Source organism: Chaetodon trifascialis, chromosome 4, assembly GCF_039877785.1.
Source record: "Chaetodon trifascialis isolate fChaTrf1 chromosome 4, fChaTrf1.hap1, whole genome shotgun sequence".
Classification (NCBI taxonomy): domain Eukaryota; kingdom Metazoa; phylum Chordata; class Actinopteri; order Chaetodontiformes; family Chaetodontidae; genus Chaetodon; species Chaetodon trifascialis.
This window is the reverse complement of record NC_092059.1, coordinates 2475317-2488458: the sequence shown is the minus strand read 5'-3', so window position 1 is coordinate 2488458 and position 13142 is coordinate 2475317. Positions and strand designations below refer to the sequence as shown.

Here is a 13142-nt window from a genome sequence, read left to right as displayed (position 1 = left end):
CTACACACGTTTAGATTCTGGAAAAATGCCTTTTGGAGATCCAACACACTCTTTTCACTGATTCAGATCTGCTCTTTCAGCGTTGCATGCTGGGATTTGTGCCACTGTTTTAACAGGGGAAAGATCTGAAATCTGAAAGAAAAACAAAACAATTGAAAACAATCTGAGCTGCAGCGGGTACCACCCACCGACCCTCCTGCAGCCTGCTGTGCTCTGAGCTCCACATGCATGCACCTCTGTGCATTGGCAGATCTTACTGTACTGGAAAAAGGTTGTTTGTGACACCTGCACACAAACAAAGGATCTGAAATTCACCAGATTTTATTAGCCAATAGGATCCCTGCAAACATGCTTGTTATCAGCCTCTGTCCAGAACTCTGCAGATCAGTTCAGGTCAGATCAATACATGATCACAAAACATTAAATCTGCTCTTGTAAAGACAAAGGAGGACTGTCCTCACTGGAGTCAGCAGACGCTTCTGCTCTGGTACAAATGAGGCTTTCAAAGTGGCAGCGATTAACACTGGCAACTATGACAAACGTCACAGGTGTAAAAACCACATGTAAAAACCACCACGGCTTTGTGGTTTTAGCACAGACAGCGAGATGGGAGTTTACCCGCTGGAAAAAATTACACACATATCATAAATGTGCCTCTTGACTGTGGGTGGGCACAGGCACAGGAAGTCACATCACTCGAGCTGGAGTTTGCCCAGATCACTTCAGGGTCATACTGAAGCTAAAAATACTGGCATTAAAATTGGTAATAACTGCGCAGCAGCCACACTTAAACGAAACCCCTGTAACAACACCACATCTTATCAGGTTTACTGTGCTGAACAGATGCTGGCCAACGCTCGCATCACATCCTGGTGTGGGCATCTGAAATACTGAAAGCTTCACTTCAGGTAGAGGCACTGAAGAAAGCTGGAGTATGAGTTGAAGTGAAGGCGCTGAAAAGACTCAAAGGAGTGAAAGGAGCTGAAATCACCGAAGAATAACCCCCAAAATTCCACCGGGCGTCTCTGTAACGTCAAACTTGGGATGTGTTGTTGTTCCATCCTCCACAGGGCTGCGAACCCCACCAGGTGTGTTTCAGAGGCAGCGTTCTACCTGCCTGATTACAATGACTTGCTCAGTGTTGCTAACTGGTTTCACTGGTTTCTTTTATTTTGAAAATTTACCGGATTCTCTACACCACTCCTGCATTTGACTTCCTGTCTGACTCGACTTCCTCTGTCCAGACAGTCATACTTCAAAAGAGGACTGTGAGGACTGTAAGCAGCTGAACTGTAAGACCTGAAACTTTCACTCACATCACTTTTAATGAAATACGCTCCTGCGCTGCGTAAACAGACTCTTCACTGGTCCGTCCCTGCACAGTTGACCAGGCCTCCCCACAGTCTGACTCGTTCTGCACGAGGACTGAAAGACCTGAACATGAAAGACAAACACTGGTGATGGACGTGCACTTAGAGCCACCTTTTTTTCTCCAAACCACCCTCAGTTAAGTGTATATTTCTTCAGTTATACCTTTTTGGGGGTATTAGTACTACATACACACAGACTGATTCTAACAGCAACACAGGAGAGGGCATTACAAGACCACATGCAACAGGAATTTATTTTCTGTAGAAAGATATTAATTCTTCTCTTTATTATTATTATTTTACACAGCCTACAATGCATTTAGGCTCGACTGTGACAGTGTTAGAGGAAAGACAGGAAGTGACCTCAGTAAATCCAAATTACGGAGGGAGAGACTGTATAAATACTCATTTTTGATGTATTCAAACAGTGTGAGGTCCAGGCGGCGATGTCACTGGACATTTTTCACGGCCTTCGGCAGCCTGCTTTTGGACTATAACCTCTTTTTTTTGATGTAAGAACTAATATCTCTTTCACATGTTATATTTCAGACTCTTATAAAGTGTGAGAAAGTAAGGGTGATTACAAGACCTGCTATCATTTTCACACCTTTCACCAGACCACAAGTTTCTCAAACCACTGACATTACGCAGACTGCTGCTCGTCCTGAAAAAGATGTCTGAACCAGTTATTTTGAAGCAGCAAAAGCAGCCACATGCTTAAGAGCAATTGCAGAAGCATCAGTAAAATTGGATGAGACAGGAATTACAGGAATTCTGGAGAATGTGAGCAGGAGTTTTGCCGGCTCGGAGCCAGAGAGAAATAATGCTGTGATTAATTTGTAATGCTCCAAAGTACGCTGTGTTTGTACTTTGATGAAATATATCCACATGAGCACTAACATTATGAAGCAAATACTTCACTCCCATGTAGGCTGAAGTCATATTATCACATATTTCATATTAGTCATGCAGAGTCTGTGATTCCTCCTGCAACATAATGGATGGAGCAGAAATCATTTCGAGGAAGAGCTGAAGAACGAAAGCACTGTTATCAGCATCAGATAGGAACAGCATCGACAATATTAAGGTCATAACTGTTTCACCCGAGCTATAAAATGTCATAATATAGAAAAATACCAATCACAGTTTCTTAAAGCGAAAGGGGATTTGCCCGAGCAGTAGTTAAAAACCTAAATATGACACAGGGCAAATAAAAGCATCAAATCTTCACTATTAAAAACTGAACTTTAAATATTAACATGTTTGCTTATAAAAACTACTTAAATCATCCAAATAGCAGTTTTTTTATTTTTCTGCATCTGGTATACTGCGTCAGTCTCAAAGTTCTGGTCTTAAGTTTAAACATACTTCAAGTGAATATCTTTGGATTTCAAAATAAAAGCGTACAAAAGCAGGAGCCTCCAAAGGTGCACTGATCCAGGAGCCTTCTCCTGTCGTCCTACAGATAAATGCTTCTGGTTCCAGAGAACTCACTTTGTTGCCTTCCACACTGCGGCGCCGAGCCAAGATTTTGGGTACAGGAAGTGATGTCAGTCCGTGTGCCAGTTAGGGACAAATCTGATATTCCCACAAAGCCATTTCCGAAGATAAACAAACAGAGCCTTCCCCCTGTGTGTGTGTGTGTGTGTGTGTGTGTGTGTGTGTGTGTGTGTGTGTGTGTGTGTGTACACATCCTCACATGTCCAGTTCCCAGAATCTGACAATCCTTCAGCCAGCAGGCTAACTGTGCTAGCTTCTACAGATGCATAAGAAAGTCAAAGCAGAGATTTCCTCACACATGCTTCGTGAAACAATGTCGAGCTCCCGACGTGAGCAGAGGAGGGCAATAATGAACACGATAAGGCCAATTTAATTACAATAAATACAAAGTAGAAGAACGGGGCCTCTTTGTTTCAATACGTCTCCTCTCTACCCCAGAAATCCCAGTTCCCATACGAACTGCAGGATTAAAAGAATCCTCCGGTCTTCTTTCTCTTGACTGCAGGGCACGATTCCCATGGACCGGGAACCACGCAAACCAGTTTAGGGAATGTAATATTCTGCCTGCCTTTGTTTTCCTAAGGGGCTTTGGACTGAAGAATCACTAGCTGTGCAGTGTTGACATTAGCACAGCCCACTCACCCCTGAACCTTCAGTCACTACTACAGGAAGTGAGTAAAGCCTTTCATAAGGGTGGTGTAAGTTCACTTCACTGGCCTGCCTATGAAAAGGATTTATCTCCGCACTGAAACATTGGAGGCATAAGAGGAGGAAGCTGGAATGGGATGAAGGGAGGAGGGCAGGGGGAGCCTGAACTCCATTAGGGAAGTCGTAAACTCCTCCATCAAAGTGTGAAATCTGAAGTCAGATATCCCACAAGCCAGCCTGCAACTCAATATCGCCCAAACACGCTTTTTCGGCCGATGCATCGACCACAATCATGTCAGCTGGCAAATAATTGAAAAAGCAGCTAAAAGACGGAAGTTTCAGCGGATTATCTTTTATCTCTGTGGGTGACGTGGAGCAAAATGCAAGTATGGATACGCAGGCAAAGCTTTTTTCAGTCCTTAAGTACGTTAACAGGTGTTCAGACAATAAATTACATCCATGTGGAAACTTCAGGAGCAGTGAAGGCAGTGAACACAAAGGAGAGCAGTGACAGTAAAAACTCATCTTTCTCATTTTTAAGGGCAAAGGTTTGAGAGGGGGCACGATAAAAGAAGAAGGAAATGCTTGTTCCTGCATTTATATGGATGCAACCCGACAAAAACCAGTCTGGACGCTGTGTAGAACAAAATAAAAACATAATTCAGCCATTATTTACCAACAAACTGTGTTTACTGACAGTTTTCTGAACTGTTCCTGAAATGAAAAAGCAGATTAAGATGTCTTGTTTTCACCCCTAAAAGCATGCTGAGTACTTTTTTCAGCTCTGAGTCGTGTTTGCAGTCTTTCAGATGTAAGGGCATCAGGTTTATTAGTCAGGCTCTGATCTACAACAGCAGACAGTCACTCATATATTCTGCGTTATGAAAGATAAGTAAATCACTTTTCTGTTACCGACATTGAGCCTGGTTGTTATTCATCAGCCCTGACAGATGACGTGGGCACCTGTTGGTAAACCATCACACTGGCTGAAAAAAATACTCGACCAATTACAAGCAGCGCCTGAAGCCACAGGCAAACAGAGGAGATGGAAGTGGGTAGATTTCTCTCTACCTCTAAATGCAGACATAAATCAGAGGGCTTTGAGGAGATGGATGACAAGGCTAATTCCCAGAGGAACACAGGAGCCACTGTGTAAAGCGAGACAGCTGGGAGAGACCGAGCATGTGTGCATATGACTAAAGACTTTACTGGCTGTGCTACCGCGGCATGTCTTCACTGATGGGTGCTGACATGTGCTGTCTGGACCTATAATATCAAAGGACAAAAAAGTTGTCAGCACAGTCACGAAACAAGATCTGACTGTTAGTGTATCTAAGACGTAGCATGTTTAAGACTCACTGAGAACCGCAAACTGGTCCTGGATCAGCACACTGACCGAGTGCTGTTAAGAGTATAAATGTAACGCCACAGATGTCGACTACAAGCCTGAAACTGAAAGCAATCACGTTCTATTTGCAAAGAGGCTGTTAATTATAGCCATTAAACAAAGTGCAGCGCAGTAAAAAGTACATTTTGCTCTCTGAAATGTAGTCGACTTTAAATGTAAATTGGTGTGAGGTGTCTTTCCTCATGCTCGGCCTCGTCCAAAGGCCTGGGAGTTTGAGGGTTCTGTGCAGTGTCTTAGCTGTTCCTCGGACTGCGCTCTTCTGGACAGAGACCTCAGATGTTGTTCCTGGAATCTGCTGAAGCCCCTCTCCCAGTTTGTGGGTCACTGCCCCCAGTGCTCCAATTACCACTGCTACCACTTGGGATGGCTACGTCTATCACTTCTGTCATCTGTTGTTTGTCAATCAACACGATGTCCATGTCCGACTCATGTCAGTCTGGATCTGGAGGTCCCACAGGATCTTGGTCATTCTCCACCATCTTAGGAGGTGTCTTAAGCATCCATGCACGCTTTTCCTGCCAGCATCTTACATCCTGCTACGATGTGCTGAATGTCTCGCCTTTGCACAGCCTGTACCTGGGGTCCTGTCTGGTGTAGTAGACCCCTGCCTCTATTGTTGTGCAGCCATGATCAATGCTTCCACGCTGCCTTTCAGTCCAGGCTTTTCCAGCCACTGGTAGGATTAAGTGTCGACAGGTCTACAGTCACGCTAGCAGCCCTACAAGTCTGTGTTTAGGCAAAACAATGCTATGAGCTAAATGCTAACTTCAGCACACTAAGGTCATTTCTCAATACCAAATACGCCAAGTTAGGACTTACAAATTTGGCAGTTCGGACTTAGCAAGTTCGGAATACAGTCTCTCCAGGACAGGAGGACGCAGGACCGTCATTCTGCAATTGGGATGGCAGCGTACTTGATGACGTTAGCAGGACGACACATCTCTAAAAACTTTGGAGCAAATTTTAAACTACGCACTATCATGATGAATCAACTACAGATTTTAAGTTTTAACATCCACTTTCTCACAATCCTAAAACCACATTCTGTACTACTAAAACAGCAGTATTTCGAAACTTGTAATTTACAGTTGTTAGTCCTCTCCTACGACATCATTGCTATGAAATGCATTCTGGGATGTCCACACAAGTCACCACACGATGCATCCTCGATAAAATGGGAGGTGCAAGAACACATCCGGGTATTTGACTGTACTTGGCGAGATGCAGACTTTTGAATTGGATCAGTACTTGGACTGAGACTGATGACGTTTCTCAAGTACACAAGAACACAAGTACAGAGAAGAGCGCATATTGAAAAAGGCCTTAACACTCACAGTGACAATGCTAACATACTGATGTTTCGCAGGTATGTTTAAAAGAGCTTAACAACAAAAGTCAATGGAGCTGATGAGGTGCAACACTGAATATAATGTCTTTGTTGTCAGCTGAGTTTGTCAAAAAGGATTAGCGAGTCATTGCATTCTGTCTTATTTATGTTTTGCACAGCGTCCCAACTATTTTGGAATCAGGGTTGCAGCTAAGAGCGTAAAACATATTTCCTCGTAATTCTCTGTGAGGGTGCATAAACTTGATGAATTACTGTCACTTCCTGAACAGACCAAAACAAGTGAAGGCTCGGTTGGAAATGACATAAAGAGGGTGAAATGCTGCTCCAGTAGCACCGACAGTGCAGTGGAGTGATTATGCAGCGGTTATGTGGGTAAGGTTTCCACCAGACATGACTTTGTTGAGATACTATAAGTGGGCTGCATCAGTCATCGGCTCGTCCTGCACGCTGCACAAGTGCCTTTTCTGGTTAAATGCGACAACGGAGGGAAAATGTCTGTCCTGCAGCTCCGACGGCATCTCCCTCATCAATCATACATGCCTGCAAAAGCCGAGTCCTCTGACAGCAGCTCGGTGGGGGTTCGGGAGCAGCCGCTTCATCTACATTCACAAAGATCCAAACCCAGCGGGGGGGGGGGGGGGGTGCCCTGGGGTTACGTGTCTTGACCTACTCGATATCAGCCTCATTTCATTTGTGCTGGATCATCTTCATCAGAAACCATCAAAGTACAGTATTTAATTCATCCACCAGCAGTGAGTTGAGTCGGTCAGAGCGGCTGCAGGAAAGCTCAGCTGAGAGCTCCATGTTGAGTCCTTAAGTCCGGAAAATCTAAAAGCCCACAGAATGTAAAGAGGTTTGAAAACATGCTGTCGAGCTCACACGATACTGTAAATCACAACGCACGCGCATTCGAAAGTTTATTAGGTCAACGTTTCATCCACTGCACGTCTCAACTGGATGACATGGACGATAATTATATTATTTCTGGGTATCAAGAAGAGCCAGACTCAGATATCTGCTCCAATCTTACGTCCAAGCTGAGAAACACACACCCAGGAAGAATCAACACATAGGTCTGAGCATGAGGGACGGAATCAATAAAACCAAGCACACTGACTGCGCAGATGTGTTTTTTATTTTTGACACTGATCAATTAGCAGCCCGAAAAAGACCTCTTTCATCCTGAGATACTCTTCAAAAACCTCATCACTCAGATGTGATAACAGGGGCCTTTGGGAAGCAGCAGGCTGCCATCCACAGAAAGCAAAGAGTGAAACAAAGCCGGGCCTTTGTGCCAGCGTGAAGGAGCCCCAGAGGTGAGACGGGGCAGGGCCGACGGCGTTTTCACACCAGCTGGAGGGAGCGACATTCCTCCGGGGTTCTTCATCGCCCGGAGAGGAAGGGCAAAAGATGAAGAATGACCTGTCAAATGCCGTGCTGCCTCGTGTATTAACACGTACAAAGGGCGCTGGCGGGGCCTTTTTACTGGACAGTTAACAAACAGACAGAGTGATGACTAATCGCTTTGTTAGAGGAGTCACCGGACAATAAATAAGCTACAACAGAGTTTCCTTAAAAACAACACACACACACAGAGCAGATAAGATAACTGATGTTGAGTGAACGCTACAAACTTCAACACAAACATCTGCTACTACGTGAACACAGTTTTTTGATTGTTTTTTTTGTGCTGTTCAGATGCTTTAAATAATGACAGTTCAGCTGCTGTAACAGCCTGTCGAGGTACTTTTTGAGAAGGTGTAGCTCATGGTCATCTTATTCCTGAAACAACCTGGACCCCAACGACCGTCCCTCTGAAATCAACTGTTGGAAAAACAAGTGGAAAAAGAGCTTTTCCAAGCGTATGTGTTTGTGATCTAACGGCTGTTATTTAGGGCAAAGGAAAGGGCCTTCTGTCATTTTTTTGGACAGACGCTCCTGTTTTCCAAAGGACTCTTCCAAAACTGGGACATGGTCTTTCAGCAGGACTCATCTGGTGGAAAGAGAGTCGGGAAGGTGAGGCCTCAGGAGGGGCCGGTCTGATGAAAGACAACACCTGGAAGCCTTCAGCTACAATCCCATATCAGGACTTTTTCCCTGATAAAGACTCTTAAAGGTTGGCACCTTTCTAAAGTGATTCTGCAACTGAAGACGTCACAAACTCGGACTGGTTACGGAAAAAAAACAACACCTCGACCACGACGGCGTGACAGCGTCTGAAGAGAGGGACTCCATTCTTTTACAATTACTCTCCCTTTCTTCAATGAAGTCACTCTCTCTTACTCTTACTCTCGCCGGCCTCAGTGGCTTTTTTTTTCTGTGAAACACAATGGAAAACGCACGATCACCCCAGCTGTCTCCCATTACTGGCTTTGACCGAAATTATTTACACGCCTGCTTACTGGAACTGTGGAGAGAGAGAGAGCGAGAGGGAAGGGGGCGGGATTCGGTTTACTCCTGCAGATTTACGCAAGCGCTCCTCTTTACAGGAGGCTGACAAGATATGATGGAGCTGGACGCAGATACGAGTCTATCTGTGACGAGCTGTCTGCTGCAGGTCTGCTTTGAGGAGTGTGTGTGAGAGTCACAGCAGAGCAAATCAAAATAAATATCCCACAATCTAATTTACACAGTGCTGTTCATTAAAGTGGGTAATAGCAGGGTGACCTTTATTCATTAAGGACAAGATATAAAGAGACAGGGCCAGGATGGCTGCCTCCTCCTGGACAGCGTGGTGAGATAAAGGCCTCACCGTGGGGGGAGAGCAGCCCTGTAATTAGACACACACGGGACTCCCGTTGCTGTGTAAACATCCCGACCGCTCTGCCTAGCAGCGCGCCGCCTCTGTGCTGCGCTGCTCCGGCTCCTCGCATGAATCACAGGGCAACATCTGGTTTGGCGTGCTGGAAGGGGCTTTGTCGGTTTGGCACGCTGTACGTGTGTGGAGTGTGTCGATTTGGACCAGACGACCCACGCCTGCGCCTGCCTCTCTCCGCCCCCTGGCTACCCCACCTCTCAGATTACAGCGGTTGCACAATACGTTTTGGCAGTCCCCCTCTCGCTGGCCCTCAGAAAGCGCTGTGGCTATAAAGACGAACCTTTTGCTCAACTGTGGGGGAAAAACATTACAATCACTTCTGGCAGCGCGGCGGCTCTCGTCTGCCAAGAGTACGCAGATATGCAGACAGAGTGAAACTACGTATGGACCGTGGATACGAGCACAATTCTCTTTCCACTTATTGTTGTCTTTAACAGTCCTGTTGTAAGTGACTCTGTGGTTCCACGATGAACAGCTGAAGACAGATTTGCATTAATAGCTCCATCACTCATCAAGCCGGTACAACAGGCTGTAACAGGAGGAGAAAGCTTCACCGATCAATGATGCTCGTGTGTCCTTCAGCGAGCCACCAGCCCGCCGTCGTCCCTCCAGTGCAACCAGCATCCTGCCAGAGCCTTTCTGGCAAGTGCCTCAAATTAATATCTGGCACTTCCACAAGACCCTATTTCACGAACTCAGCCCAAACGTCCACGATATATCCCTCACAAAATAATCATTTTGGCAAGCTGAGGACAGACAACCACAAAATGGTAGTAAGGATACGGAAAGAAAAAGTTCTAAACAGCGAAGGAGTGAAGCAGCAGAGCAGGGAGTTGAAATACGGACGTCAAGGTGCTCTCAGTCTGACTTTTAAGAGTTATTGGAGGCCCAGATCCTGGATTGCATTACGCTGAGAGAAGACTCAGTGCAGACTAATCTAAACATTACGTAAGAGCTCTCCTGACAAGTTTAGAGGGCAGATGTGACTGTTTACACAGATGCTGATAGAAGAGATGATAGAAATAGACAGAAGAAGAGAGAGAGAGCTGGAAGATGCGTGAAGTGTTTACAAACGATGAAGAAAGACGGTCGGCTTCACACAGACAGTGAAAAAATAAGCTCAATTGGCCAAACGGAGCTGGAGGAATGTCTTTTAATCTTAAAAATGTGTTTATTGGACTGCCTGCTCGAAAATCAGCCGACTGGTGAAGAGGACGGCATCTGAAGTTTGTCTGTAAATCACCGAGCGCACTCCCTGCCAGCGCACTTCGGAGGAAAAGGGCATTCGGCCGTCTGACTGTAAATATCTGTCCCCTGTGACGCGGAGCAACAATGCATCGTGCTGCGCGAGGAAGAATTCAGAGGAAAACTTCATACGTGACTTCATTGTGTTGGAGATCCTGGCATTGTGGGAGAAATGATGTTTGCTCTACCAGCAGCTCACACTCACCACGCTGCTATTGTTTGAGTCAGTCAGCTCTGTGCAGCGTGGCTCAGGCCTCCACAGAAAATAATAACCTATGGTGGCGATTAGACTGAAGGCATGAAAAACACAAACCGCACTGCTTTGGACGGGCGAGCTGCGGAGCACGCCTCCTGCTGGGTAATTATTCCTGCGTTACCGGAGGAAAGCAACACGGGATGCTGCAGATTAAAGCTGGAGAGCGTTCAGGTCCAAAGCTGTACGTTGTGAAATCAATCTCTGTAAACAGGACATCTCACAATCTGAAATACAGGAGGGAGGAGTGCTGCCTGCATTCTCTGTCAGATTATTGCCGACTCGGCAGATTTGTCATCAAACTGCGGGGCTGAGTGTCAGCCTCGGGGCGGGAAATTGAGTATTTTGGTCAAGTTACCAAGCGACGAAAACCGCTGAATGTTGAAGCCAATGTGGACAAAAGAGCAGCGACAGTTCCTCTAATTACATCTCGTGGCCAAGTCCACAACAACTTGAGACTCCCCTGACTCCCGGCCAGAGCAGATACGACCACAACCCAACTTCTCACTAGAAACCCATCATCAGCATTTAGCTGTGCAGCAAGGAACGACAAATCAAATTAAACCTGGAACAAGTACGTGTTTTTTCAACATTTGGATGATTAGACTTTCCCACCAGGGCTGCTGAAACCTGATTGGCTAATGTTCCTTCATCATGATTGGATGCTTCCCTGAATTTGTTTTGTTTTTAGCCACGATAGCAGCAGGGCTCCATGTCTGTCCGTCTGTCCGTCAGCACTTTGGCAGACACTGAAATATCAACACATTTATGACATACGACAGATCCACCAAAAGATGAATTGTAATAACTTTTGCGACCATCAGGCTTTCCATGACAGTCATCACGTCAAAAGTTCGTTTGGACCAACACTTTGGTTTAAGCCTCAGATTTGGTCCTAAATCCATTCAACTGCAATCTTCTCTACTCTGTAGTACAGATTTTTGCTATTAGCACACAATCAAACTGCAACTTTGGAGGCATTTTAACTTTCTTAGCTGCTTTTCCAAACATTTAATGTTATGTTTCTGGTTGGTGAGATTTTTCTGGAGCTGTCTCCACATTTCATTTCAGTCTTCTGCAACTGTGAGTGAAGCACCTCATTCTGCACGACACGCTGCACTGTGGGAAAGTAACGCATATGTGCATCACACCACTTTGCCTCAGGACAACCACACAGCCACTGGTGAGGCTGCAGACTCTTGGCCTCGACTTCCTGTGTGCATCAGATGCTTCCAGGAGGCTAACAGTCCTATACCAGGTGTTAGAAACAATGCTACTTAGATTTTCAATCTCATGGCCACAGTGTTTGTTTAATGACAAGAGCAACTCCCATGATCCTGTGCTACTACTTTATTATATAGTGTGCTTTTAATGGCATAAATCAACAAAAGAGTAACAGAACTGGCACCGTTCTTATGAGGAATATTATATGATTGAATCATTTCATTCATCAGTTCTTTAGCACAATGAGGACAAAGTGAGCCAGAAACATCTCAGTAATGTGACGACTGACAGAGAGCAATGAGAGGAGATGCAGGAGATGAAGGTGACTGTGACAGAGTAAAGTAGGTGGTAGGAAGTCAAAGGTACAAGTTTCAGAACTCTGGGAAATGCTTCATATTTCCAAGAACTTACTGGAGTACAAAAGGTCGTAAGTAATTCCTCCAAGCGCGAGGCGCAGCACTTGTTTCATTAGTCACATACGGTTCATACGAGGTGGGTTGATATGACACACTGATAACACACATGCATTTCCTGTATTCACCTTTGCAGCAGTTTACTTGCTTATTCTCTCTCTCTCTGGTTTGTCAGTTTAACGGCTGTAAATTACTGCGTATTTGGCAGAACCTGAGCCTCATTCCAATCAATCTGACAGATACATGTCGGCCTGCTGAATGTTTGTAGTCTGAGATTGAACTTGTCAGCACTTTCTTAAATGTAAATCCCCCTTGTGCACAATTCTGACAAGCACTGTCTAGAAAGGCATGCTGGGAGAAGTAGTGGAAAATCCCAGTGCACGGGCAAAGTTGTGGCTGTCTGACAGAACAGCACTGCGAGGCTTGATGCATGTCAATATCACTTATTCCTGATGCCAGAGCTGCACAGGTTTGACTTTGGCTACCAATTTAATTATCAGTATGGATGTAAACAAACAGCAGTCTGTGTGTGTGATAACTGTGTGTGTTTACATGCAGCTGAGCAGGGAGAGAAACTTACCTGCAGATGTCAGGCAGCACAGTGCAAGCAGTAACAAGGGAATGGGGGATCTTCTCGCCATTTCGTAATTATCCTGCAGCTTCCAGTATGACGAAGACAAGCAAACAGGCCTTTCTCCCGCTTTTCACAAAGGCGTCGCTCTCTACGAAGCAGTCGAGTCCGCTTCAGGCTCCAGCTGCAAAGTGGACAAAAGCAGAGAAAGTCAACCAGTGAACGCAGGTCGCACTGGGCAAGGACAAACAGCAGGCAGCTGAGCTCTGCTTAATATGCGCTGTGCGAGTGATGAGATGAGACAAGAGAGGCAGCCGTTTGGAGAGCGGGGGGATTAATCCAGG

At 45.5% G+C, this 13142-nt stretch overlaps 1 protein-coding gene across 1 annotated transcript in view; it reads right to left on the bottom strand.

Annotated features, from left to right (window-relative positions):
- Nucleotides 1-13142, bottom strand: part of tgfbr3 (transforming growth factor, beta receptor III) — a 62004-nt gene that overhangs the window by 44638 nt on the left and 4224 nt on the right. Inside the window, exon 2 of the mRNA XM_070960916.1 lies at nucleotides 12808-12982. Within this exon, the coding sequence (XP_070817017.1) occupies nucleotides 12808-12868 (61 nt within the window). The 5' untranslated portion in view covers nucleotides 12869-12982. The remainder of the gene's footprint in view (nucleotides 1-12807; nucleotides 12983-13142) is intronic.